Consider the following 27,907-nt stretch of genomic DNA (forward strand, 5'->3'; position numbering starts at 1 on the left):
CAAGGTGTGCCACGTGGTGCGGCGGAGGTCACCTCCCCTCTGTCAGCATTATTCATTTCCTTAATAGACGCCTTTATCCTGGTTGATCTGAACCCTGAGCCTTCTTACGCGTTACCTCGTCCTTGTGATTGATCGCACGCCATAATCTACGTTGCAGTACGGTGGATGAGAGCTCCTCACAGATTCCAAGGCTGCTGTGGTTATCAAACCGCTTCAAGCCGGTGACCATTCAGGTCGATGGTATCTGTAGGGATGCCCTTGGAAGCCAATGTGATTGTGTGTCATGTGTTCTGCCTAAAATAATTTTTCACTAGAAGTGATCAAACGTGGCAAAGGCCTTTGTTTTTGGGAACAGATGGGTGACAAATTATTGGGGGAATCTCAAACATATGAAAGAAGAAACGATCTTTGCTGTCAGGGATTGAGACCATTTACAACAAAGGGTCTGCCAACATCTGCCCTCATTAATTAAATGTTAGATGTCTTTTTTTTTTTTTTTACTGTAGAATGAAGGCTAGAAATACGGCACAATGAGCACTGAGGTGATTAATTGAAGTCGGTGCCTGATTCTGGTGATTTAATTTAATTGTGGCCAATTCATGCCATTTCACTATAATCGGTGGAGAAAAATGTTGGAGGATGAGAATGTGGACCCAGTCTTAGCTATGGAAGAGTGGTTCTTCTTTATCCCATGCCAATCTGCTGAGTTACTCACAGCTGTAGTAACCTCTCGGAATCTCGTTATGTCACATGACCTTCTGCTGCTCTCGCGCATCTACGTGCGTAGCCTGACGTACAGTGCAACGCGATCCCCGCTTTCCACTCGTGGTCTTCACCAAAGCTCTGTGAGCACACCTGCTGAACTGAAAAAACGCTGGTTAACGCCCGCCTGCCGAGAGATGGCTGCTTTAGCGTGGCGCTTCTGTTCTAGACATAAACCACAACTTGACTCGAATGGTTATCGTCCATCTTGTTATCTTAATGTGAGGGGGATATGGTGTCAGCACAGGCAGAGGCATCTCAAGAGGATCTCGCTTACAGATAAAAAAAAAAAAAAAAGAAGAAAAAAAAAAGAAAAAAAACGAAAGTGCCACCCATCAATTATTTACACATCACCCCACCTCCTTGTACACACACACGACCCAGCAGCTCCGCCTCCAAGCGTAGCGTTTTGTGTTGCCCTGCCGCTCGGTTGGGTGGGGAAAGGGGGGGGGTGCAGATTAGCTTTCCCTCTCTTAATCGCGTCAACGTCGCATCCACCGAAAGCGGAGAGGACACTGGAGACCCCGGGGGTTCAGGAAAAGTGAGGAGGGCTGGGGTGACGGCTGCAAATCAGCCAGGCTATTACTTACACCCGCACCTCGGCTACGAGGTGAGCGACAGCGCGAGAGAGAGAGGGGAAAAACAGGCAGGTACGGTGGAGGTGGAGAGTCGCGTTACAGGCAGGGAGCAGAGGAACGTTGCAGTTCACCTTTGTGTGAGCCATGTGTTTCCCTGTCGAACATGGGAGAGGTGACGGCCAGGGCTGGGCACCATTCAAAAGGCACGTAAATAAGAAAAGAAAGGAAGAAGGACCACCCCCTGCTATACAAAGGATGCCTTTCTTTCCCTGGCAAATGTGAAACTTCAGAAGAGAACACACATGGATACACACTCACACCACAAGGGCAAAAGAGCTGCAGTCGAACAGGGTCTTTTCAGATGCGCTAGATGGATAAGGGCCCCCGAGACCCCCGATTACCCCTGCTCCGACTCCCTTTCTCTCGCTCCACACCAGAACAGCAATCCGACTAGCGCTTATCAGTCTCTGCCCCCAACACTGACGCCGAGCTGACAGAGAAGAGCCAAAGCCTTTTAGGGGTCCGGCTGAAAATAATGGCGGCGGTCAGAGAAAGAGAGAAACCTAGGAGGGGGAGAAGAAAGAAAGAGAGGTCGCAGCAGGGGAGAGTCAGGAAGGTCCCCTGGTGGGGTTTCGAATCACCAACGCCACCCACAGTCAACCAACTGTGGCCCCATTCTTCAGGTGCATCCCTTAGGCGCTCCACTTTTGCTCCGGCCCGAAAAAAGGCTGTTCTGGGTGAGGCCAGACAGCAGGATATTCATTAAACATCCTGGGACAGATCTTCAACACTGAGGCCTCTCTGGTCGGGACAAAAGGGTTCAGGGACACTACTGTTGGCATCACTCTCCTCTTATCTGGAGAATCAACGGAGAGAAACAAGTCACCACATGACTGTGTTCCCATTCAGACTGTGCTGAAGTCAGTGGGAAATTTCTCCCATCCCCTGCTGTGCACAATCAGCAAATTGTCATTAAAATCAAAGTTGGTGTCCCAATTTGCCATGGGTCTGTTTTCAGGAAGTTACACACTGGATGGATTCAGGAATGTTGCAGTGCCTTGTAAAAAAAGTAATTCAGAATTACTTTGTATAAAAAAAAAGCTGATAATTTGCATGCTTGACTGGGTAGTGGACGTGGCCTCAAGACGACCGTCAAAGGGATTTTGTTTGTGGTGTTTGCCTGACGGTTGCCTGACAAATGATTCTGTGGAGGTAAAGAGAGGATGAGGGAGGACTCAAGATCTGGCAATCAGTGTCGCTCGATTGGGTTGTTTGGTAATTAGTATTAAAGGAGAAATTGCTTGTCAAGAATTGATATTAAGGAACCCAATTCTTACTTGAGTATGTAAAATAGTTGCAGCAGTAAAAATACCAATTTTGTGTGATGTTTTGGTGCATTTTAGACGTTCTTGATGATCAGTTATTTGGCAACGATTCATGCATGATTATTGTCAGGGTTTAAATTATGGCATGAGTGATAACTGTCAATTATTCTCCCATTTTAGGCTTTGTTAATTAAAAATCGTGTTCTGAGTGACTGATATAATTACACACCAAAACTAACCTTAAACTACCTTTATTTATCTTTGAGATGCTGATAACTACCGAGTGATTTGCTTTTTATTTAAATTAATCCTGAAATGCCTTTGACCTTGACAAATCGCAACATCTATGTTAACATTTTGAAATTAGGCATCTTAGAATGTAAAGAGCCCCTAACAAATGAGGCAGCTAGCTATGTAGCTGTGTAATAAACTGTGTGTCATAAGCCCCTTGATTTTTTTTGTCACCAATTTATGGTATATTTGGGCAAAAACACATGGCCATTAGAATAAAAAAAATATTAAATATTGAGATTCTAAATGTTACCAAGTCTTGGCTCATCTATTAAATATAATATTAGATGAAGCATGAAATATTGCATATAGATGACATCTTAATTTGTCCATACAAGAAAGCATAAGGTGTGGTGATTAAAGCAGAAACACAATAACCATACGGAATGCCATACAGAAAGGGGGGGGGGAATGAAACGCTCTAATAGGCCACCATCTCTTTGTGATGACCAAAATGACCCTTCGCATCAGATACTTCTCTCGTGCAAATTCCCAGCACTTTCATGTAGCAGAACGTTGACAAATCACATTACGGACTTTGTGTTGGCAGCATCCGTCCAGCTCGCTCTGGACTTATGGATTATTTTGACAGCCGGAATGCAGTCACTGGGGGGTTTGTGCAAGTCTCCGCCTCTTCGCACTCTCTTCCCCCCCACCCCCCCACCCCTCTTCCACTTTCCCAACAACTGTCATGAGCAGTTAACTCTCCCTCCTTTCCAGAACGTCAGACAGATGGGAGTTTATAAAGCCATTAAAAACTCATGGGATGAAAGTAAGGGGCAGAATTTGGATGGGGCTTTTATACATACATTTGTTGTCCTCGCATGAACAGCGACTGGCGTGACGTGCCCTACTATCTCATCCAAAAAACAGAAACAGTATCACTCAGCAAAAATCGTTCCTACTTCTTGCTGAAGACCTGTCAGTCACGACAATGTGTGAAAATGCCCCGTCCAGGCAGATTTCAGGCTACGGCTGCGTTTGTGAGGTCTTGTGGGTGATTTAACCTAAACGCACATGAGCCAAGCCTCCTTCTGTCAGCGTGCTGGCAGGCTCCGCGCTCTCATTGAAACGTGTGATAAAAGGGACCGTTGGGAGGTGGCAGGGTGACACGCGGAATAAGGCGGGTGATGTTTGAGGATCACCATCGCTGGTGCACTTCCTCGAAGGACAATCTTAGATGTCTGCTTTCATTCCTGCACTCTGACCTGGTCTTAGAAGGTCAGATAGTCTTTGATCTTATATCACATGCATGGCCATGCTTAAAAGAAAAAAATATGAACAAAAATAGTAATTTATTATTGTTTTATGGTAATAGTTTGTAAACTCGATATTCTATAGAAATCGAACGAGAATTGCTGGTGTCTTCCTATTGTAAGTCGCTTTGGATAAAAGTGTCTGCTAAATAAAGTAAAGTAAAGTAAAGTAAAGTAAAGTAAAGTACAGTAAAGTAAAGTAATAGTATGGTTGTTTTTGCATATTTTATCCTTATTAGGTCGGGTATACCAAACAATCCCCATTCATGTTGCTACCAAGAAATATTTTTTTATTTGACACCCCAGTAGGTGTCTATGTTCTCCTGCATAGCTGCATGAAATATGTGGTTGTTTTTATTTTTCAGGTCAGAAAAATTTGAAGTCCAGATGAATCCAAATGACATTTTGGAGTCATACAAGCTGATTGTGGGTCTGCTGCTAGACGGGGGGGACAGCACTGCGTGATTATCAGGTTGCCAAGGGTCAGAACATTTTCACACCTTCAAAATTCCCTGGGGTGAGTTGTATTTGTTCCAGAGATACTGATTATGATTATGGAAACCTAATTTTCCCCTGGACCAGGTCAAACCACATCACTGATAAAATTGAATCAAAATCAGTTTCGATAAGAATTATTAAAAGACTCCATATCTCAATGAAATGACTTTTTGTCACAATGAGATAATGCATTTTATAACATGAAACGGGTTTTATCGGCAGTAGAAAAACAATCTGTCTGGTCAATTCTTCTAAAAAAAAAGGGCTGTTCAGTGTAGGTTATATAACAACTGCTCTGAATGATTTTTCTTTGATGAAAAGCAGATTTTTTTTTAAAAAAAAGTATAAACAAACAGATAACTCCTATTTCTAACTCCTAATCTTTTTAGTCTTAAGTCTCATGGAAAAATTGCAAATGTTCTTTTTTGAGGATGTTATCTCAACCTCCTTAAACTGGAATATACACAAAAATAATATTAATATTAAATAATTAAACAATTAGAAAAATTTTATGACAATTGTAAAAGTGTGGCTACTCACAGTTGAACTTAATCAATAATGACTTTTGAAAAATACTGGACTAATCCCACATTAAAGAGCCTTAGTTACAAGTACGAAGGCAAGACCCAGACGTGAAAAATAACTAAAATATCATTTTTACATTTTAACATTCACATAACGTCCCAATTATGCACACACTTATGGATGCCCATATGCTGCTTGGCCACTTTGCAGATCCAAAGCCAATTGCAAATTTAGTAGATATGTTCCAGCATAAAAAGACATTAGCGCTGTGGCGCACATCTGCCACGGCGTTTGTTTTAAGCGCATCACCCCTCTCTGATTTCCTCTGTTCAGCCCACTCATTTACTGAAATGGCAAATCTGTTGAATGGAAGTGCCAAATGTCGGGGATGTAGCAGACTGGGAAATGAGCCTGAAAGGCTGGAGGAAGAATGGACTGCTGTTTCCACGTCAGATGAGCGGCGCTGTGTTTTGACAGGGAGCTTATGGGGGGAAAAAAAAAGTCATCTGAACATCTGTGCAGCATAAAAACGAGTTGGACTGACTTGTGCGTGAGCTAACAGTTAACCACACACACTCAAATTGGGATCTAAACAATCATATATTCATGGAAACCTAGTGAGCTCAGTCTTTCGTGGTGGTATTCAGGTCGGACTTGAACCAAAGGGAGCCGGGACTCGATGCAGATAACAAAAACACATCCTGTTGTAATCTGCAGCCTAATCCCTCTGCCGTCATGTCAAAGAAATCCAAAGGCAATCGGCTGCAGGTTCCTTCTATTTTCAATCCACCTGCCAGCTGCGAGGGCCATGAATTTATTCTCACGGCCCTCAGAAAAAGCACGTGCAAATCAGCCTTTTTAATCAAATGAAGTCACCTGATTTCAAATGCAGATATAATGCTGTTTCTGTCGAAATATGCATTCAATCTGTCAAAGGCAGCGAAGCATTTTAAACAAGCTATGTTGCGTCTGACTTGTTAGAATGATGCTATTGAACTCTTTTGATGCTCTTTTGTATCTTCAAACGTTGATTTATTACAAATGAAACTGGCAAGAGCTGTTCTTTGTGGGGAGTTTTTTTTTCCATCACATGAAACCCTGCATGTTTCTCAGACTTTATTAATAAAAGAACTATGAAGAAAAATGGAAAACAGTAACAGATATTTTCATATTTAGTTAGTTATGCAACTATGATATGAGTGTTCAAAATGATTTGGTTTATTTAGAAATGGCACATGTTTGATAGAAAAGTTTGCTCCCAATTAAAATAACATCTACAATCTAGACTTAAATAGCTGGAAATGACTTTTAATGTGCGGAATATCTGCACAAATGCAGAGTGACCCATTGTCACTAATAGAATGCGATGCAAATTCCTCTGATTAAAGAAGCAAAAAGAACAAATTCAGTGTTTTGTAGTATTGTGCGTTTGATGGATACATTGTACATTTGCACTTAGGTGTCTGTTTCAGGGTAGGAAGAGGTGTGTGTTTGGATGTGTGCACCTGTATGCGTGTGTGTTTGACGTTTAGAATTATTGACCCATGCAGGGAGAGGTAAGAAGACTGGTTGGACATTAGCCGAGGCTTAAGCCGTTTGATTTATCACGTCTTCCGGGGCCTGGCAGGCCGGAGTGACGGAGTGAGGGATCACCACCCCCCCTTATGCACATTCTTTGCATGCCGGGGCTTACGTTGCACAGAGGCAGCATAGGTACCCGCTCTCACCGGCTCAGCCTCGGAAATCCACTCGAATGATTGGTGCAGGGTGAATATCCCCAAGGCTTAACGGCCCACGTGCTGTGTATCTGTAATTAGTCGGGGACATGGCTGACAGCAAACAAAACGGGCCGTTCAGCCCTCACAGCCGGGCAGCCGACGTCCCTGTGCGTTTGAAAAGTGAACACGGCATCGAAAAATTACAACCAAAACCAAAAAAAAAAACCCACATCAGAGGGAACAGATCTGGATGGATGGACCCTCCCAGTCAGAACCACAAGTTCGGTAATGCTGGAGAGATGCCGCGTCCTCCAGGGAAGCGAGAGTACAAATCCGAACAGTTTGGTTTCATACAGCAGCCCCGGAGCCTTGCTTTGTAAATTATTCAGCAGCAACGGCCCGGCAGTGTGGAGCACGGCGCAGCGGAAAAGGCCCGGGGGCTCCGGTTCTGCTGGTTCCACCGGTTCCACCAGCCACTGCTGGCCATTGATCAGAATGCACCAAAGTGCGCCACACATGCCCGTTCTACTCACCTTGCAGCCTTCGCAAGCGCTGACGCCATAGTGGTACCCCGAGGACTTGTCCTGGCACACAAAGCAGGGCTTGTAGACCCGTGGAGGGGGCAGAGGGGATGGAGGGCTGGGAACGAGCTCCTCGGAACTGGTGCTCTGTGTTTCGATAGCTGCAGAGGCACATGTAGGAAAGACATGGATCAGTTCAGGGGGAGAAATCAGCAGAAATCAACCCTGTCCCTGATTTCTCATTGAAGTATTATTCTTCAAGACATCTGTGGTGATCAGATCGATTTCTATTCACAACGTCCAAATTCAACATGATTTCCAATTCAGTTAGATTCCGATTCAATTCAGGCTCAAGTCTCAATGGGTTAAGTGTGCACAAAAGACTTCCTCCAAGTTTGGGACATCTGAAAAAGGTACATATTGCAAGATTGATTTTGACTTTTTGAATTTAGAATTTTTTTAACCCAGCATTATCTAACTAACAAAATTCTTAAATGACTTAATGCATTGATTGTGTTACACTACACAAAATGTTACACAAGAAAAAAATAGAAAACCATTTGTGACCATCTCTGATACAAGCCCATAGTACCCTAGTGGGTAACACACTCACCTATGCACCAGAAGACCCAGGTTCAAATCCCGCTACCATTACCATTGTGTCCCTGAGCAAGACACTTAACCCTGAGTGTCTCCAGGGGGAACTGTCCCTGTAACTACTGATTGTAAGTCGCTCTGGATAAGGGCGTCTGATAAATTCCATAAATCTAAATGTAAATGAGTAGCAACATTGCCTAAAACCGAATCTAATGCAAACAACATAAAAAAATTGAAATAAAGAACATTCATTAAGTTGCATGACTTGGACATGGGCTTCATGTTCAGTTCTTCTGAGATCAAGAAGCTGTCGCCCCTTCTGAGCCCAGCTCTCCATTAGCAGCGGGATTGACAGATGAGATAACGTCCCTGTGTACGGCACTTCACCACACGCGCGACTCAATTAGCAAGCGCACTGACGGCTCCTATTCCGGTTCAAATTATTATTTATTTTATTCCCCCGCCTGAAACCCACTTGATCCACTCCTGCATGACATTTCCTAAGTGACTCAATTTAATCCGCCGCCAGATTTATTTACAAAAGGCACGCAAATTTTTCCTTTCTGGTGAGCGGGGGGTCCTGGCAGCTGAGATTTTCAATTATAAATGGCCGTTCATCATCTACGGCAAGTCGCACCTCGCTCAGATGCACAGAGGGGCATCGGTCCTGGAGATCTGCCGCTTTCATCTCCTAAATATTCAAATCTAAGAACATAACCATATTCAGGGCAACATATGGCTGGAAGTGAAAGGAGAAGATTGAGAGATTGTGAGGATTTACGGCCCTGGCCGGAATCGATTTTTTGCTTAATGGACTCTTGCACACATTAGTTAACTAAATAACATTAGAGAGGACAAACAGCAGGCTGGCCTACAAGGACAAAAGCATCATGGAAACATTGTGTGTGTGTGTGTATGTGTTTTAGCAGGTTAACCAGGTTAACTGCTTCTGAAGTAGTCTTAATAAGACTAATGAAGGTCCGCCTAGAACCCAATACCTATGACATAACATTTTGTCACGTCCCTGAGCACGACACTTAACCCTAAGTTGATCCAAGGGGGCTGTCCCCAAAACTACTGATTATAAGTCGCTCTGGATAAGGGGCCTCTGACATATGCCGTAAATGTAAGGTAACATAGGCTTCCAACAAGAGGTTTGACAAAAAAACATGGCAACCGCTGAGAAGACCCAAACTATGCTGCACCAATCATATTCACCGGCCCACGTCCTGCAACTGAGCAGGATCCATTCGCTCTAAACAGCATCTGTTTTTTCCTTCCCTTTACAGCCCCACTTATTGATTGGCGGAGTCCACAAGCTCCAACTGTTTGGACTTAAGACAATTGAGACAGATAAATGACCCCGATCGATCCAGCAGTGGAGTCATCTTCCTCCTTAAGTCCCAATCCCCCCTTTCCTGTGAGTGAAAGCTGATTAAATTAATGAAGACGGGAAGGCAATTAGTTTTCATCAGTGTCGGGCCGGTTAGGAATAACACAAGCACAGAAAATGCGTTCCATCTGGTCGGGGAGAGAGGCCACTATAATCACAGAGCGGTCACCGCAAACCACAGGATATGAGAGCCGATCGTTCCAACTTAACCACATGAGGGGCAACAATAGAAAGAATTTTCCTGTCAAAAAACCCAAAATGGAACAAGCGTTTAGTCTAGTGCTGCCGTGGTAGCTAGTTTGTCCCCTCTTAGCTAAAACCCGATTCTCATAAAGTCGGGGAACGTGTCGTATTCATATTTTCATTTGAGGCCCCTGAGGGGACATAATTATTTAAAGCTAAAAAGCTAAAGTGAAGTGATTGTCACATGTGATACACAGCAGCACAGCAAACGGTGCACACAGTGAAATTTGTCCTCTGCATTTAACCCATCACCCTGAGTGAGCAGTGGGCAGCCATGACAGGCGCCCAGGGAGCAGTGTGTGGGGACGGTGTTTTGCTCGGTGGCACCTCAATGGCACCTTGGTGGACCAGTATTTGAACCGGCAACCTTCTGATTACGGACAATCACGGCAACCTATCTGATTTAATGGACAATCACAGCAGTTTGTCCTCAGCTAGCAGACGACAGCTAGCTTCTAGAACGTTCTTGTGTACAGGTATTTCAGAGTTAGAGAAATGTATAGTCAAGTGCTGAGGAACTAGCAAGTAGCTAGTTCCTTCTCTCCTAGCTAATCAACATTTTCCACATTTCAAAAACCTCAACACGAAACTATTAGCATCTACATCGGCACAATGTGTTTAACACTAAACTATTAGCATAAAGTCTGTAAATGGAAATGCTAACATCACAGGCGGGTTGAGGCGAAAGCAGCATGCAGGTTAACACGCCACGAAATGGCGTTCCTCGTGGATCATTAGTTCAGGCGGCCGAAGGAGCTCGACTCCACCTCGTCTCCCGCCGTCCTCTGCCCGTTGTTTATTTCGGAGAAACTAGAGGCCCGGACCACCTGCAGACAGATGGGGGCCATAACGGCAGATGCATTCCGCTCCTCGCATGGCGCGGCGTATCGGCCGTATCGGGGCGCAGGGGAGGCTTTCTCTATTTTCTGGGCGATTAAATCTCCAGGCAACTTCCCCACATGTTCACACTCACACACACACACAAACCCACACACCAGTATCATTAGAGGAGTAAAGGCCGCCAACAGACAAGCCGAACGGATGACGGCAGCCTTTTTTCCTGCCCTCCCCCGGCCACCCACCTCTCCGAGGGAGAAAAATGTTGCGCCGGTTCTCCCCGTGAACCCTTAGCCTCCGACTGAACCCGCCAGCCGGGGTCAAACAGGAAATGCACACACCCTGCAGAGGGTGCGCCCTCAATGGGGGGAAAAGAAAACTGAAAACAGAGCGCCTGATAGGGGCAGGATGGATGGATGGCGTTTTCGGTCAGACCGGCGCGATGAGCAGCTGCTCTTTATTCCTACTACTCCACTACTCCAACCCGAATATCTCATTCGTAAATATTCAGCACGATGCCTTACCACAGGCATGTTTAAGTTGGACAATATTAATAAACCCGCTTGTTCAAAAAGTATTTCAGAAGAGTCTAACACTTACACATGCACACACACTGCAAAAATTGTTTTTAAAAAATGTGTCTAGCACTTAACAATTTTCGAGCATGTTCTTTTTCTGACAAGTTAGGCCTTATCAAGGCTCTATAGCAAACGAACGGGAATTGCTGGTGTCGCTTTGGATAAAAGCGTCTGTTAAGTAAAGTAAAGTAAAGTAAATATTTCCATTATAATTGTATACATATTGAAAACAACATTTTATATATGGTCTCTCTTGCCAATTCTATACACATTTGCAGTGGAATCGAAATATTATTTCATTATTTTCAAATCGGAAAATCTATATACTAACTCGCCAGCAGATTAATTCTGCGGTATCAGCAACTGTAATCTGGCATGTCACCCAGCCAACACATTTTTCTGCTAAATGCCATAAAAAGAAAAAAAAAAGTCACAGGAATGACAAAGCAATGTGATAAACATGACAAATATCCCACTGTCCCCACTCACTCTCCCATTCCACAACAAGGACAGGGAAAGGTCTTCCTGGTCACAGTGGGGGTCGACTTTTTTTTTTTAATCCTCGTGCTTGGTGCCGGCACCGCACTTATTTATTTATTTTCTCCCCCGTCTTGTCCTCGAAGACCAAAAGGAAACAGGCAAAGTTCAACCAAAGTTCCACCAAATTAGAAACAAACCTACCGAGCGCCGGCTGGCTGTATACGTTTCACCACGGGGGGATATTTATTGGCCCTTTAAAACACTCAAGAGTTACAGGATGAGGAATTGAAAAACATAGGCCATTTCTTTTAATGTGTGGGCTAAAGCAGGAGGCAAACAAAGCAACCGAATGAAAAGAATAGAGTGAGAAGGAATGTGGAATTCCAACATCTCTACCGCAAAAAAAAAAACACAAACATGCAGTCACATGACTCCACGGCCAAAGCCTGAGGCTTTAAAACCAGACAGCTGGACAGTGGTTGTAGGTGCCTCTCACCACCCCCCTCCCCTTGACCTCTGGATGACCCGCACATGACCTCCGAGTGACCACCCTCAGTGCTCCGTCCCGACGTAACAGGTGCAAGTGGCTTCAAAGGCGTGATGAAATAAACCGAAGGGAATAAGAAGAAAAGAAAAAATACAGGAGTGTGTGAGGGCCGTGATGGGAGTTTCACGTTAATACTGGGACATTTTTTCCACGATGATGCTACGACGTTTCCACCGTCTGGACCGGAATCAGAACGTGGGGAATCTGATTGTGATTGTTAAAGCTGGGTAATGTGTGCTAAACATGAAGTCCATCTATAGAAAAGACATGTGCACCATATTGTGGGGTAAAAATTGCAAATAACTTGGATCTACACGTTTAATTAACTGAAATAAAACTACATGTAACATTCAAACAGCTGAGGATCTAGGCATCAGTATTTGGACATTTTCAACTCAATCCACCTGTTGCTATGATGATCAGATAAGATAATAAGGTCCAAGGATACAACATTATCATACAATAAAATCAAGTGCTCTTATTGATAATTTTCCACTATTTGTCCATGTAAATGTCATCTTAAATCAGTAGATAAAGTGTCATTTATCCGTGGCACTCGTGGTGAAGATCGCCCTGGCACAACAGCTGATATCGATATTGCGAACGTCGCAGGCTCAGCTGTCTTCTTTCACGACGCCCTCAGAGGCACTTAACTCTCAAAAAGAGGCAGGCCCTAATTACCCCAGATCACGTACGTATTAAACGCTGGGGGGCGGGGCAAAGAGCGTGTGTGTGGTCGGTGGGGGGTGACAGGGTGGACGTCCGGAGGGTCGCAGAGCTGAACTTTGGCTCTTGCCCTATCCTCAGATTCTTTTTTTTTTTTTGCAAAGTAATCATTTCGACCTGAATTCCTTGTTAATTTTAGGGCCTTGCAATGTCACACAAGCAAAAACGTCCCACGTTCGTTTATTCATTTCAGCAGCCCTGCACGTGATTAGTAGCTTGCGGTCAAATTACTCTTAATGCTACTTATGTTCTAATTCATTAGCATGCAAATCAAAGTCCATTACTCTCGTCTCGATCCCTACTGTGGCTGAAATGTGCTTGGTTTTTATTATGCATGCGTGGACAGGGACCTGCGAAGCAACGACCCACTCGTCCAACAAACTCTCCCACACCCTTCGAAAAATACAACTTTTTTTCCCCTCTTGTGACTCATTCAAACCAGTTTAATGCAAATTACAGTGATTCAAATGATGAATATGTCCCAAATTTTTTTTTTTTAGAAAGACACAAGCAGCAAGTGAACTACAATCGACCCAAAATGAATTTCGTGTAATTTCTGGTCAATGCCCGTGCTATTCAAACCAAATTAATCTTCTTGCAGCTATTTCTGACCATTGCTAATTAGAACTCCCGCATTCAAGACAGTGGCCATTGTCGGCATGGTTAATTAATACCCTAAAGGATTTCCATTATCTTGAATAAATTAATAAACCAGCATCTGAATGACCCTGATGAGACGCGGTCCCCCTTTTTACGCGTCGACGTCTAAATTTGACAGGATCTTATTTAAACATAAAAGGGCGCAGCAGCTTCCAGAGTGTTAGGAACCCATCTACGTTATCTCCTTCCAGTCCATCGCCCGGCAGATGAACGCACCGTGGCATCTTATCAGCACTCTAATGGCCATTCTCGTTCCAATTCACTGCAAATGCAAATGCGGCAAAAAAAAAAAAAAAAAAGGTACTTAGGTGCGGCAATTAGGCGAAGTGACAAGTCGTTTTAATGTTTGATTTGATTTAATTATGGCGACCTGTGAAATGGCGGGACGAGGACGTGGGAAACGCTCAGAGCTGCAAAGCTGGCCCCATGTGACCTTTCACCGCAGCACAGCGCACTGCACGACCACAGTGGTAATAATTACCATTTACCGTCCAGGAACATCACACAACCCCATGCACCATTACACAATATCAATATCTATATATATAAATAACATGGTTTAAATTAAATATTTAAAAATAATCTCCTTTAAAACAAATGTCACCATAATTGTTTGCAATGGTGGTAATTACATGTTATTATGTGTTGTACATGCATCGTACAGATAACTGTTTATAAAAAACATTGCAGTTGGAGCGATCTTTTTGGTAAGGGGGCAATCGATCAGCTCCTGCTTAAACACACAGAGCTCGTTGACAAGGGGAAGCGGGTGAATTGTTGTCACCTTTCCCCACTCCAGGCGGGCAGATAAGGGCCACTTTCGTCTGATTTGTGCCCTCCTCTGAGTGCAAATACCTACTGGGACGCAACAACAGCGAGGCGGCACTTAACCTTATCTGCTCCGTGGCCATTATTCCATCGAAATAAATCAGGGGCTCCGACACACTCCGCACACTCGACCCGGACCCCCGCGCTTTCACAACAACGCCTGGCCGATAAGGGAACTGTTCCACGAGCCGCGGCGGTGGCTCTGGGCACGTTGGGAACGTCTCCCAGTTATGGAATGTGGGGAATGCAGGGATGTAACAGCACATAAAAAAAAGGAAAAACAAGATATCTCCCAAATGTAACTTTTGTGAAAAGTTGTGGGTCGTTCACCCCATCTATCCCCCCACCACCTTGGATAGTGCAGCCCATGTTTATCCACGTTGCCAGGTCTGCTTAATACAAGCGATTTCTGACTTAAAAAAATTAAATCTATTAGGTCTCGTATGAATCGCAATTTATGTGGTTGAAAGGTAAAGATACTTCCTGCGGGTATTTTGTCTCTCATACTGCCTGAAATTACTGACTTTTTTATGGTTGCATATATATGTATATATATATATATATATATAAAAGACATGTAATTTACTAATCGACATCAAATGATATCTGATTGTGTTCCATTAGAATGAAAGATGTCTCCTACGGCGATCTGGCAACACGGCTGTTTACGCTCCACATTCCTCTGCCCTGCGTCCACTTCCACACACCAGATCTGCCAAAAATGATCATTCATGTAATAATAATAATAACTAAAACTCGCATGTAACACGCAGCATGGGTTTGATTATTACACTTATTATAGTTGTTCCATGAGTGCGGCACAGGTGTTCCCTCCTCCAGCCGGCACAAGTAAAGCGCTTTAAATCGGTCCGGGTCGGTTAGGGTCAGGGTCAGGGTAGGGGTCGGGGGTCACCTACACTGCGCGCTCCGCCGGTGCTGCCAGTCCCGCTGCGCCAGTCCGCTGAAGCACGCCTTCAGAGCCTTCTCCTGCAGCATGCACGACGCCGGGCCGGAGCTGTAGAAGTCCAGCATGTGTCCCGGACTCACGGCCAGCACGTCCATGCAGTCGAACATGACGTCCCGTCCGTGCAGAAATGCGCCGTTCCGCTCCGTCTCGGCTCAGGACAGCGACGCCGCACGGGAAAGTGCGCGCAACTCCATCAAACTCGGACGACCCCACCGCCACCACCCCGTCCCGCCCGTTTGGCACGAGAAAAATCCCGGTCTTCGTCTCCGAGCACCGCGGGAGATAGTGGCCGATTAGGAAAAAACGGCCATGTTCCGGTCGGCGCGTCCCCGCCGCTGTCGCCTCCCCCGTCCGCACACGCGAAAACCGCAGAAAAAAAAAACAACAACAACGACAACAAGACACCCCAACAAGCCGCCGCAAAAGCGAGCGTCGCGCTCCGGACCCCTCCGTTCTGCCCGCCGCGGTGACGAATGCGCGTTTCCTGCCGGTTCCGCGGCGGAGAGTGAAAGATTGCGCCGCCTAATATATGCGCGTGAACTTTCCGTGAACCCATCCGAGGCTGCTGACCTTCAGATGACCCGGGCGGTCTGACATCACCGAGTCCCAGCCAGGATTCTCACACACACACACACACACACACACACACAGAGCGCTCTTTCCCTCGAAAGAAAGAAAGGGAGGAAGGAAGAAACGAGCGCTTCGCTCCATATTCCTTTCTTTTTATTTCTCCATCTTGTGCTTTTTTCGGCGGAATATGTATACTGTTATTAAATATTAATATTAAAAACGATTAAAAAAAAAAAAAAAAAAAAAACCTACGCGATTTGATTCCAATAGAAGAGATTATTACGAAGCAAAAGTAAAATAAAACTGCACTTGCCATATGTACATATTATAAGAGACAATAAATACAAATCCTCTCGAGATAATTACGCCAAGGCAAGACGGCTTTAAATGAAAAAGCGGGCAAAAAGTGGCAGGCTGGTTACTGTTCAATTCAATGTAATAACAGTGCACTAATAATTAAAACAAGCAATATAAGAAAATAAATAGCAGTTACCAGTTCATCTCTTTTTTCTTTTTTTTTTTTTTATCCATATGCACTAAGACTGTTTTGCAGTCGATTATTGGTGTAAAATTGATCACAAATTAAAGGCACACCACAGTGTCAGGTGGAATCATATGAAACCATAGACTTATTGATATTTACCAGATCGCCTCTTGTTTATTTTATGTAGCTTAATATAGGCTGACCCATATAACCCTGAGCCTCTTACGATGCATTTATATGAATTGAATATGGGAGTTAGACGTGGCATTGTTTTTTTTTTAATAAAGCACTCTGCACATTTCTTATTGAGAAGATAATCGCATTAATTTTCAGAGAATACTCGGAGCTTTACATAACTGCACACATATGGGTTTATTCTAAAAAAGTCTGATCTTTCAGTGTGGCAGAAATAACTAACCAGAGTTCCGTTTTTACACCTGTAACCGCATTTATCATAAATGAAACCTGCTAATAGTATTAATGGGTTTTTAAAGGGCTATCATGGTAAAAAAATTGTGGGAAAGTGCCTTTGAGTGGCTTTTGTCTGCATTTTTGTGTTGTTTTTTTAAACAGTGCCACAAATAAATCGCACACAGATTTAATCTTAGACTCAACTGGGGCAGCTTTTTTTTGGCAAAACTGTCAGTAGAAGTTTTCAAAAACTGTTTATAGCTCCTGACATGGCAGCTTGCATGAGGCCTGTGCCATTTTTTGTTCATTTTTCACTGGTAAGGGAGCCGCGGCCCCGCTACGACTATCCAAACACCCCATTAGTGGCCCCACGTGCGCCCTGCTAACCCATCAGATCTCGCATAACTAATGGTCCGGGGCCAGCCCGGCTCCACAAGCGCTCGCGGCTTCTTTAAGCCACCGGCTACCCACCTCGGATGTAAATTTATCACGTTGCCACACACCATTTCCTCTTCAATCGCAGGTGAGCCCAGGGTCCGAGCGAACAGTGACGTTGTTCGTCCTGTGCTCACCACGCCAGGGTTCAAAGTAAATAAAGCACTCGGTTCTACTGCTGCACGACTGTCGCAATTAACTGCATATCAATCGAAATTCGACCCTCACTATATGTTAATTGTGACAGGCTGGAATTACTGTTACGCAGTTTTACGCCTCACGTTCGTCCCCAACGGACTCAATGATCTGAAGAGTTCACGGAATATCTAAATAATGTCATGAGTAAGTGATCAGGTATGATCTTATAATTAAACAATTAAATGAGGCAGATGCAAAAAATAATACAATACTGCAAAATTAATTGCAAGGGCAGCATGCATTCAGTCACTATAAAGAAATTGGACCTTGTTGATGTAAAAGACTCTGGAAATGTCTGTTAATGATGGAATATCTGGAAACATGAAGAGGAGACCTTTATCAGCAACAATTGGTCTGAAGTTCCAGTGGAATGCTGTTTGTTAACCCAAGTCTGTCACTTCATTCATTATTAGAAAACCTATTTCAATTATTGTAGTTCAATTGAACAGAGTTGCACTGATTAACTGGCCAAATTCAAACTAGTACAGTATCGAATGCACCCACAGTTCAACTCCAATGATTATTTATTATCCTTGTTGTCATTTTTTTCTGTCAAGTTTGTAAATCCTTTGAATGGTAGCATGTTCATATACAAATTAAATGAATTAAAGTTAATTATCATTAATTATTATTAACACTTGAAAGGAGGCACACAGAATACACCTCTGCTGAGACCAGGTGTGAATATAACGTTGCACAGAAAAACAGTGGGCTTTCGTCCATTTACATTTACAGAATTTATCAGGCGCCCTTATCCAGTGACATTGCTCCCGTGTGGAAACAGGTTTTTTAAAACCGGCTTTAAAGAAAAGCGTTCTTGTGTGGACGGGACCTCCGTCGCATCTGTTGTTGATGCTTGTTGTCTGTGATAAAAAGTCGCATGCCGTCACAAACGGCACAACCGGTGAGGCGGACGCTGCAGGCCTGACGGGGACGGTGTGTGCTCTGTATCGCGTGTAGTGTGTTTACAGCGTGTAATCAAGCTCAGCGGGCATCGGGTGACACGGTGGAGCTTTCACTGCGGTAGATATACATCTCCTGTACGTATTCACTCTCGCGGGCACAGTGGCATGCTTGTCTGGCGAACGAGAGTTTGTCCTTACTCGCTTTCTTCCTTCCTTTCTTTCTTTTTTTTTTTTTTTTTGTCGGAGAGCTCTCCTGCAGGTGGAGGGGAGACTGATGCCCCTGGAGGTAATGAATAATGAAATGAGTAGACAGAGGAGCTGAAAAGGAGCTCTACACCTCCCTCTCTGCACACACACACACACACACACACAAACACCTGACCCCCCACGGCCTACTCGAGGTAACACTATACCACACACACACACACACACACGCAGCATCCCCATTAGCCGGTCCACACAGGTAATGAATATGCCTGGAAATCCACCTGTAATTAGAAGGTGATAATGAACCCGTCCATCAAGATAAGCCACTTTTTGGCATCAGCGCTCAGGGCCCACCGGGCGTGCACTGCCAAGACTCACCAGGGCGCAACCATGAAGTGCAGCTGATCATTCAGTACCGCTCCATTCGCTCGAGAGCGAACGCCGGACTTCTGCAACGAGACCAGTCAACGTCAAGGGGAAAGCGGGGTGTTTTTAAAAGCTGCTCTTTTTCCCTGAGATGACCATACTTCAGATGATATTTATATCCATCTTCTTGTGCTTATCTGAAGGCCTTCTGAACAGCTTGAAGGGCACATGAGTATCCAAACACAGCCCTGCTCCTACTTGAATTTCAATAGAACGTCTAGAGTTGCCATGTTTTTCCACCAACGTCTCAACACTGCCGAGAAGTATGATTTTCAAAGTTAGAATCCTTGTTTTCCTGCCCAGAACCAAAGGATTCAATTATGAACCATCGGGATCTAGGGAGCGGGTCTAGTACTATACCATAGTGCACCTGCATAAATAGCACAAAAATATGTTATTATGCACCTTGCATAATTTTAAGCCGTAGATGGCACAGCTTATGGAAGACATACACTGTAGATAATCAAAATAGGGCCCAACGAGTGATAAGCATGGTGGGGTTTTCACATCCATCCAGTTCAGAATCCCAGATAACCGGATCAGCCCGGAGTACCAATAGTTCCTCACAGTTCCTGCTTTTCAGTGTGCAGCAGACAACAATAAGACCGGCCTGAAAGGAAAACCCCCGAACCAAACAAGCCCCCAGTGTTGAAAACCACATTCTTTCGTTCTCACACGTCCCTTCACTTCCACTCTTTATCGGGAGTCAATCTCTTCTCTTCCACTGCACCCCTCAGCAAATGTGCATTGTACAGCCAACTGTGAGGTTTGAAACTGTAAAAAAGTGGCACCCTAAGATAATTTCCTTTGAAAAAAAATCATATTTTAAGTCACTGGTTCACATAAAATCTTAAAATTTATCAGGGTGGAACCCTAAGATAATGCACCCCTATAAAATAACTTTCTGTACAGAGAACTATCCAACCTTTGGGGGGGGAACGTCTATTTTCGTCACTTTGACAGTCTGAGTGAGAATGACTTGGCCCCGTTTAGATATTACATGAATGCAACACAAGATGCAGGTTCCTGGAATTTTTTACTCTTCTCCAATGAACAAAAGGGAAAGCAGGGCAATAGAAAGCAACAACCCCCCCCCAACATTCCTGATCGGCAATTGGCAAAGAACCAGAACCAGAATCAAAATCAAATGTCGATCCGACGTGAACTTTTCAACCAATTCAGACAAAGGAGATGCAATTCAGCAGAACTCTGACGAGTCGGAGTCGCTCTAGCAAGTCGAGAGCTGCGTGGCTGAGCTGCGTTGGCGGTGAAGAGGAACCAATTACAAACAAAGCAGGCAATAAAGCTCCAGCTCATTTGGAGAGAGCAGCTTAAGTACCTGAAGCAATGGCTCTCCAGTTGGAAATCCGGCTCGATGTAGATGCCATAATTACACTTTACTCTAAGTGTCTTAATGCAGGTCCCCCCCCATTGTTTACACTTGCTGCCCATTCCAGGCCCACTGGTGCCTTGATTGATGGTGGGAAAACGTTATGCGCGCTATAGGCTGTGCACGTGGCCGCCGTAGTTTCCCGCGAAAGCCGGCGGAAAAGCGGAGTGGTGCGTCGTTCCGTCATGGCGACATGGGGCAGAGGAGAGAGAAGCAATAACAATTTTCGGCCGAGACGTGACACGTCTCCGGAGAACAATAATGCGGAGTGAGGAGTAAAGCAGTGAACCACAATCAAATTCCTCTTACCTTCCTCCAGCGGTCGGTGGGGAGAGGGGGAACGAGAGGGTGAGCGGGTGAAGAGACAAAAGAAAGACGAGGCATGTATATACACACTTACTGTTTGGTTTAAGAGGGAAATTTATATTTAATTAGGTACAGCAAATACAAAAGTGTGCATAGCCCTTATGTAGCATACATTTGTATTTTTACATTTCCCCCCTTTAATGTAACCTGTAAACTGTAAAACTCTAAAGAAGCACATGTGTGCACATCCTTTGCTGATACTATTACAGCATTCAGCATTCATACAGCGTTAGGTTTGGGGTCATTGACAAGTCGAAAGCAGAAATTCCTCCTAACCTTCAGTGTTCTATTAGACACCTGAAAGTTTTGGTCCAAATGTGAGTGGTAGTCGGAACTGTTCATAGTTCTATCCATATTGACTTCCACTCTAGTTCCAGCAAATTTTGGAATTGTGACAAAGATGTTCAACCTTGTTCTCCTCAGACTATAACCACATGAAACCACATGGACCTGGACGTTTTATATATAAGAAAAGGCTTCTGTTTTGCATCCCTGCCCCATAGTCTAGACATTTGGAGAATAAATTTGACTGTCGCCACATGTCGTACACAACAGGTTCTTGCCAGAATCCTTGCCAGCTCCTTCAGTGTTGCTATAGGTCTCTTGGCAGCATCCCTGACCTTTCATGAAGTATTTCAAATAACCATGTGCAACACTGATCAATCAATATTTAGCCATTAGTTTTTTCTTCTAGTTGGACATATATATAATGTCCAGCATGTCTAGATCTTTTAAAAATTTATCCCAAACTCTGAACACATACTATATACGTTGTTAATATATTATTAAATATAAAAAAATGTAAAGTATAAATATAATTAATTATATAATTAAAATATTATTTGTCGTACTTATACTATAGCTTTCTACACTCTATTACAATCGGTTTACCAATTGCCCTTTAACCATGTACTCACTTGCCTTAACTGTAAAAGTAAGCATATCTTGATAAATACTGCTCTTGTGAAGATGGTCTCTTCTCCTCCTTAACCTCTCATTGCCTCCCCATTGCCCTGCGTGAGGTGAACGCAGTGCAGGCTGGGAGCAGCGAGAGGAAGCTGTCCGTCAGGGAGCCTGGCTCCTCTGCGGCTCTGCGGGGGGATTAGTGGCGTTCAGGCGGCTTCACACGGTGAGCCCTGACCCGTCTGATCAGAGAGCCGCTGCTCTATCTCCCCCCCTGGCCCCGGGGGCCTGTGATTTCGCAGAGATTAGCGCACAAAGTCCTCTAATCTCCCCCTCCACACTCACTCTTATTGACGGTCATCTCGAGAGCGTGTGTGTGCACGCACACACTCGTTCAGAAAGGTGTGCATACCTGCACGTCACACACTCATTTAATCTACTGTTCATGTACTGTACATTAATGCCTGGCTTATAGAGACACAGATGTTAAGATGTGCTTCTGTAGTCACAGTTTGCTCTGCACAATAGAGAACAATATATAGCAAGTGCACAAACCAGGCATCTCAAGTTATAAACTCTCCTTTAAACTTTGAGAACTGCATGCAGTCACTGCATCTTTGCAGATCTGTGAAATGCATACCTTTGAACACAAAGTGAAGTGCGTTGCTACAACGAGAAATGTTTAGCGTTGTGCAATACTGCCATGCATGCAAAAAATTCTGAATAAATTAATGCATTTTATATTAGGGCAATATGAAAAAAAATCTCACACTACAGTGACTAGAAAGCACCCAGTGCCGCAAACAATTATTCGCAGGAAAGAGCATATTACAAATTAAACACTGTTTATTCTGTTATTAAACATAATCACAGCATTCGGCGTGCCAAAAGAGCGATTTAATCAACTCCTCTGGGTAGCTAATGAAGACCCCTAATTCTTTAATTTATGAGCTGCGTTCGGCTGGCTCTTTGCGAAAACGCGGCCTTTTAAAACAAAAGTAATAAGCGCGCCTCCATTAAGTGTCGGGAATCCTGCAGATGGGTACCGAATGGCAGCACGCGGGTGCCTAATTCAATCAGTCGGCCCTGAGGCAGCCGGGCCGGGCTAACTGCATCACCGTTAAGGATCTTGATTCTATCAGAATTATAGAAAATGACAAGTGAACTTAATGTGAACCGGAGAGTCGGGGTTGAATCCCAGTATTGGCATTTCTTAATCTAAGCAGGCTGGTGCCAGAAAATCAATAGGTTTTCAGCCCCGTCTCCTCGTCTGCTATCCTCTCCCACTGCAAGTTTCACGAGTGGAGGGAAGGAGCGAGAGAGAGTTCCCAAGGAAGGCGGTACTTCAGGGGTATAATAAAATGACACTAGGAAATGCAAGATTAAGAGATGAGAGGAGTGAGAGAACAAGAGAGACGAGTGCCAAATGACACTGAGGACTCGATGTTCAAGCAAAGGCACGTCAAAGGAACAGGATCTAAGCAGGAACGAAAGACCGACAGAAGCAAAGAACTCTGGCTCTTTCACTGAAAAACGTACTTTTCATCAGGTGCTATTATAGACTCCATTCACATGATTGGATTGAGTCCACGCAGCATAACCAAGGTGCTGACAGGTCCTGATTACCCAATAACTTCTGCCCCCTTGGAGGAGAGCAGCTCAGAGCACAGAGGAGGAAAGGAGACGAGGGGTCACTCAGAGGACAGGAATGCAGGAGGGCCTTCCTGTGGGCCAGTCGGCCCAGCCACGGACACTGAGCCCATCACAACAACACCCTGTCTCTCTCCGGACCGGAGATTATTCACCATGGCTACCGAACGAGACGAGGCTGCTCGCTAGCTAGCAGTAGCTTCTTAGCAAGCATGGAGTTAAGAGTAACTAATTAGCAAGCAGCTAATTAACTAACAGGGGAGGACAGCCTCCTCCCGCCGTACAGAAGAACGAATGCTAGGGTGGACAGGCGACAACGTGCATCCTCCCTTAAAAAGGGACCCTGCCCTGTTCCCAGCCATGACCCTACTGTTCAAATGGATATTTGAAAATGAGCAAATTAGCAAACAGTTAGTTAGCGGCAGCTGGAAACCCAGCAAGCATGTTGTCATTCTTCAACATCAATTATTTAAAGTTCCCCTTTCCATTCCAAGAACCTCCTGGTCTTCTATGCGTTTCTCCAGATTAAACTTTTTGACTTTTTTTGAGACTGGACTTTAAGCACCTCAGGGATACAGCGACTAAACTTTGATTCAAGAACAATTGCTAATGTCTCATAAAGACTTTCTTAATCAGTAAACCCATAATTCAGATGTCTTGCAGATCTCCAAGATGGCTTAGATGCATTGTTTTGGTAATTTGGAAGAGCGGTAGCACAAAAAAAGAGCATGCTACACAAGTTGTACAGACATGGTAAGGCTGATCTAGCGCACTCCTCTCGCAAAAGTAATTAGCAATTGAATTTTGGATATGCTGTAACTGGCATATCTTTGGAGCTGGACACGTGCTTTTAGAAGGTTGCCAGCTGTAATCTTGATCGAGACGACCAAGTAAATGCATTTTTTTTGTGTCTTGTGTTGCTTGAATTGATCACTCATTGATACGGGTGATACATGATACGGGTTTTCCATTTTCTTTGTCTGTCCAATTGCAATTTTTCGTCCATTGTCTTTCGAGGTCTTTTCAACAAAACAGCAACAACAACAAAAAAAGGAGAAAAAAAAAACCAAGGATTATGTTCTCCAAACCCAGCCACCCATCTTCCCCTGCTGCTCCATAGCCCTCCCCATCTCGCTTCTGCTGGTATCTCTCTTTTCTCTCCATCGTCTCCCCACCCCCACCATCCTTTTATCCTTTTACACCCCCTCCATTTTTGCCCACCTTTTTTTGGTTTCCACTTTCCCTTTCTTCCTCCACCCCCCCCTTTCATCTTCACTCTCCCTCTCTGCCTGCCATTTCATCTTCCTTTCTCTCGCTCCTTGTCACCAACTTTAGTTCAGCATTTGCCTAAACCTAAACAAAGACGCCCCTCCATCCTTTATCCCCCAAAATAATCATTAATAAACAACAATGCAGCAGAGCGGGGTGGGCGTTGCCTGTTAGGCCCTCCTCGCTTCTCCCGAAGGTTACACCGGCGACCCAACAAATTCGCCGCTAGGATCTTCTCAGTTTGACACCGGGGCAGGGCAGTGGGTCTGACGTGTGGTGTGGGTCTCTAATGGCACCACATGACCCACAGCCAGATGCATCGTCCCACACACGCCGCGCTTAAGGCCAGTGGAAAGCACCGCCCTGCAAAGCGTATCCTGAATTACATATTGATCGGTGACTGTCCCCGCAGCACGTGGCGGAGGAACCCGGCGCCGCCGACACGGATCCTATCGACCCGCCACCACATTTTTCCGTAACGCCGCATGCCTTTCGCCCGCTTCTTCTCGTGAAACCTCCTTTGAACCAGGTAGACGAATAGGACGCGGAGATGCTTCTTCCACCTTCTCTCGGTTTGTCCCCTGCCACTATTTCATCCGCACTATTAGCCGCTGCGCCTTCATTCGTCTTGTCACGGCTGTTTAATCAATCTCTGGAGTGGCGCTCCGCTCGCGGCAGATGGGGATCCGCCGCAAACAAATATGGCAGCCCCTATCTCGCGCTCTGGCTCCGTACAAGGGTAGCCTTGACGAATAAACAGCCTTTTGTTCAACCCCCTTCGACCAAAAACAGCTCAGCGGTCTGCTGGCCGCTCCCCAAGACAAACTCATTCAATTAGAGAGTCCCAGCTTTTTTCCAACACCGAGCCGCTTAAAACCAGAAGCGCGTTCCTCTTCTGAACGCGGGCACCGGGCTGCAGGGCTGACCTCGTCCGTGCCCTGCCATGCAGAACGGTGGACAGCGTCCATCTTTATTATGCGAGTGCATGCTATGGCATGAAAAGTGCTCATGCAAAATTGTCTGATGCAATGCATTTCAGCGTTTGTGCATGCAAACGAGATCTTTTAGCTTCTATTTTGGTGAAAATTTGATCCAAATTTTGTCATCTCATAAATAATTGGTCTACTCCTCTGCAACCAGAGGCTAAATATAGCAGAGCTGCATAGAAGCATCGGTCCTGCTATCTGGGACGTGGGGACATTGAGAACCCCCCCCCCAACCCTGTATGTCCCTAAACCGTGACGGATCACGAGGACAGCAGGACCATAGCTGGCCTGTGGGAACCAAACTATTTCACACGTCCAGCGACGGAATCCTTTGCGCAAGCTACACATCAGACAACACCGTCAGGACGTAACGCGCTGTGGATGCTACAGCGCCGTGAAACGCCTCGCCCCGTTTCCAAGTTAGAAGCTCCATCTCCTGCACTTATCTCTAAATGCAGACCCACGCGCTGCTGCGGATTTATCGGCAACAAAGCAGCATTATACATGTGCCTTTGTGGCTATGTGTACCAGCCATTTTCCCACCTATTCTCTTGCAGAGTGTCTGAGATCAAATGCGCAGTGAGAGAAAAAAAAAAAGAAACAAAGAGGAGACGGGATAAAAAAAAAAAAAAGGACTTTGAGCTGAAAAACCGTCTTCTCGCCGGTTAAAACAGCTCGTGTCTATTTGTGGCGGCGCTGAGAGTTGATACCCCAGCATTGGAGGTTAATATGAACTGCGGGTTCGTATTAAACCTTTTCGTCTTGTCTCGCTCGTTTGCATACGTGAAGGTTGCCACCTTTACCGGAACTGGTTCTCAGAATGAATTTCAAATTCGATAGAGTTTGAGCTCCGGTTATGACGAGCCCGAGCGAGGAGTGTGCATTTCTTGTCGTTTCCTGCCATGTCACCACACACGATGCCCTAAACGACAATGGCAATTTGGCATTTATCCCCTCTGGAGATGCCGCAGGTTTGGGTGCTGCCCTGCGTTTGCCCCCTCCGACACCCGCAACGAAGAAGACCTCCCCCGCCTCTGGTTTTACAGTTCCCTCAGACTAAGCATCGTCCGAATCCACCACACAGCACCTCAGTCTGCCGCCCTTCCCTTAAAAAAACCAAACAAAAACAGGGATCTTTAAAGAGATTCTCGGCTCGTGGGGAACAAAGAGGACGATCCCTGCCTGCTTTTGTACCGCTGGCCCCTCCGAGCAAACAGAGCAGTGAGAACGTCTTCTTCATTGTCTCATCTTTAAGGGGTAATATATTAGACCCCGGACGGAGAGACAAGCTGCTACAGGCCGGGAATGAGAATGGTGCCGTTAAAAAAGGGCCAGCCTTCAATCAAAGTCCATTCAAAGAATAGTCTTAGTTTTGTATGGACTCATGTTGTGCCTATTAATGAACGCACAAAAAGAGGCCATTTACTTGATTTATTTACGGCTACCATGGAGAGTCCACTGAGGCGATGGGCAGGGTATACCACACATTAACAACAGGCCTTTATTTTTTTTTAAACTCACCTAAGGGACAAATTATTAGGCACTGGTGTCAATGTCATGGAAAACAATTCTCCTGACTAACGGGTCGTGCATAACAAGGTTAAAAGCACCACATTCTCAGTGGTTCATATGGGTGCTTGTCATATTATTACAGGAATAATTTGCAGTGTGGAAAGTGTTACTAAAGTTAGAACAAACAGAATGCCTTTCATTTTCATGTCACAACTTCATGGTTTGATTCTTAAATGATTCAAAGAAGGAAATATGGCTTCTGAGACCATGTGAATCACTGCCGTTCAATTGGTATTTATGTATGAAAAATGCATTGTATGAACACTACGGGCGCTATTTTCAAATTGTGCTAAGCATGGAGATTGTTGAATAGTGTAAGATCAAATGTGTCCTTGGGATTTACATAAATTTACAAAAACGTACTACCCTGTCACCCAGAAAATGATCATTAATAATGTTTCTGTAAACAGAGCTATATATGGAAAAACCCCATGACTGACACCTCACATGCGCTATACTTCATCTTTCTCTTTAAAGATTGTGTCTCCTTCTTGTTTTATCTATTTACAAGAGTTAACAGGTTCCACACTAAGCATTTATTGCAACGCTTAGTGGCAGTCTGAAAATAGTGGCTATTATTTATTAAAAAAATAACTGTAAAATGCATCATGCAAAATGATATTGTCACAGACGCGGCATGGGGGAAAATAAGGAGGCATAATTGCATGATAATATAGTTTTATTTCCAATACCTAAATGTAGAAAACAAGCACAAAACACAAAAGACAAGCCTCAACAGGCAGCATTATACACAGGCATAAACCAGTGAACACAATTAGAGTCAAAAGTTCATGCGCGGGAGCGC

General features: G+C 44.6%; 1 protein-coding gene across 4 annotated transcripts in view; it reads right to left on the minus strand.

The window, feature by feature from the left end:
- LOC114770147 (retinoic acid receptor beta-like) overlaps window positions 1-27,907 on the minus strand; it is a 93,720-nt gene that overhangs the window by 22,209 nt on the left and 43,604 nt on the right. For 2 of the 4 annotated variants that reach the window (XM_028963795.1, XM_028963797.1), the window contains one exon: window positions 7,487-7,635. In XM_028963795.1, coding sequence (XP_028819628.1) covers window positions 7,487-7,635 — 149 coding nt within the window. Of the gene's footprint in view, window positions 1-7,486; window positions 7,636-15,280; window positions 15,603-15,900; window positions 15,921-27,907 lie in introns of those variants that run through there. The other 2 variants (XM_028963798.1, XM_028963796.1) reach the window with 2 other exon arrangements.

Source organism: Denticeps clupeoides, chromosome 20 (genome assembly GCF_900700375.1).
Source record: "Denticeps clupeoides chromosome 20, fDenClu1.1, whole genome shotgun sequence".
NCBI classification, from domain to species: Eukaryota; Metazoa; Chordata; class Actinopteri; order Clupeiformes; family Denticipitidae; genus Denticeps; species Denticeps clupeoides.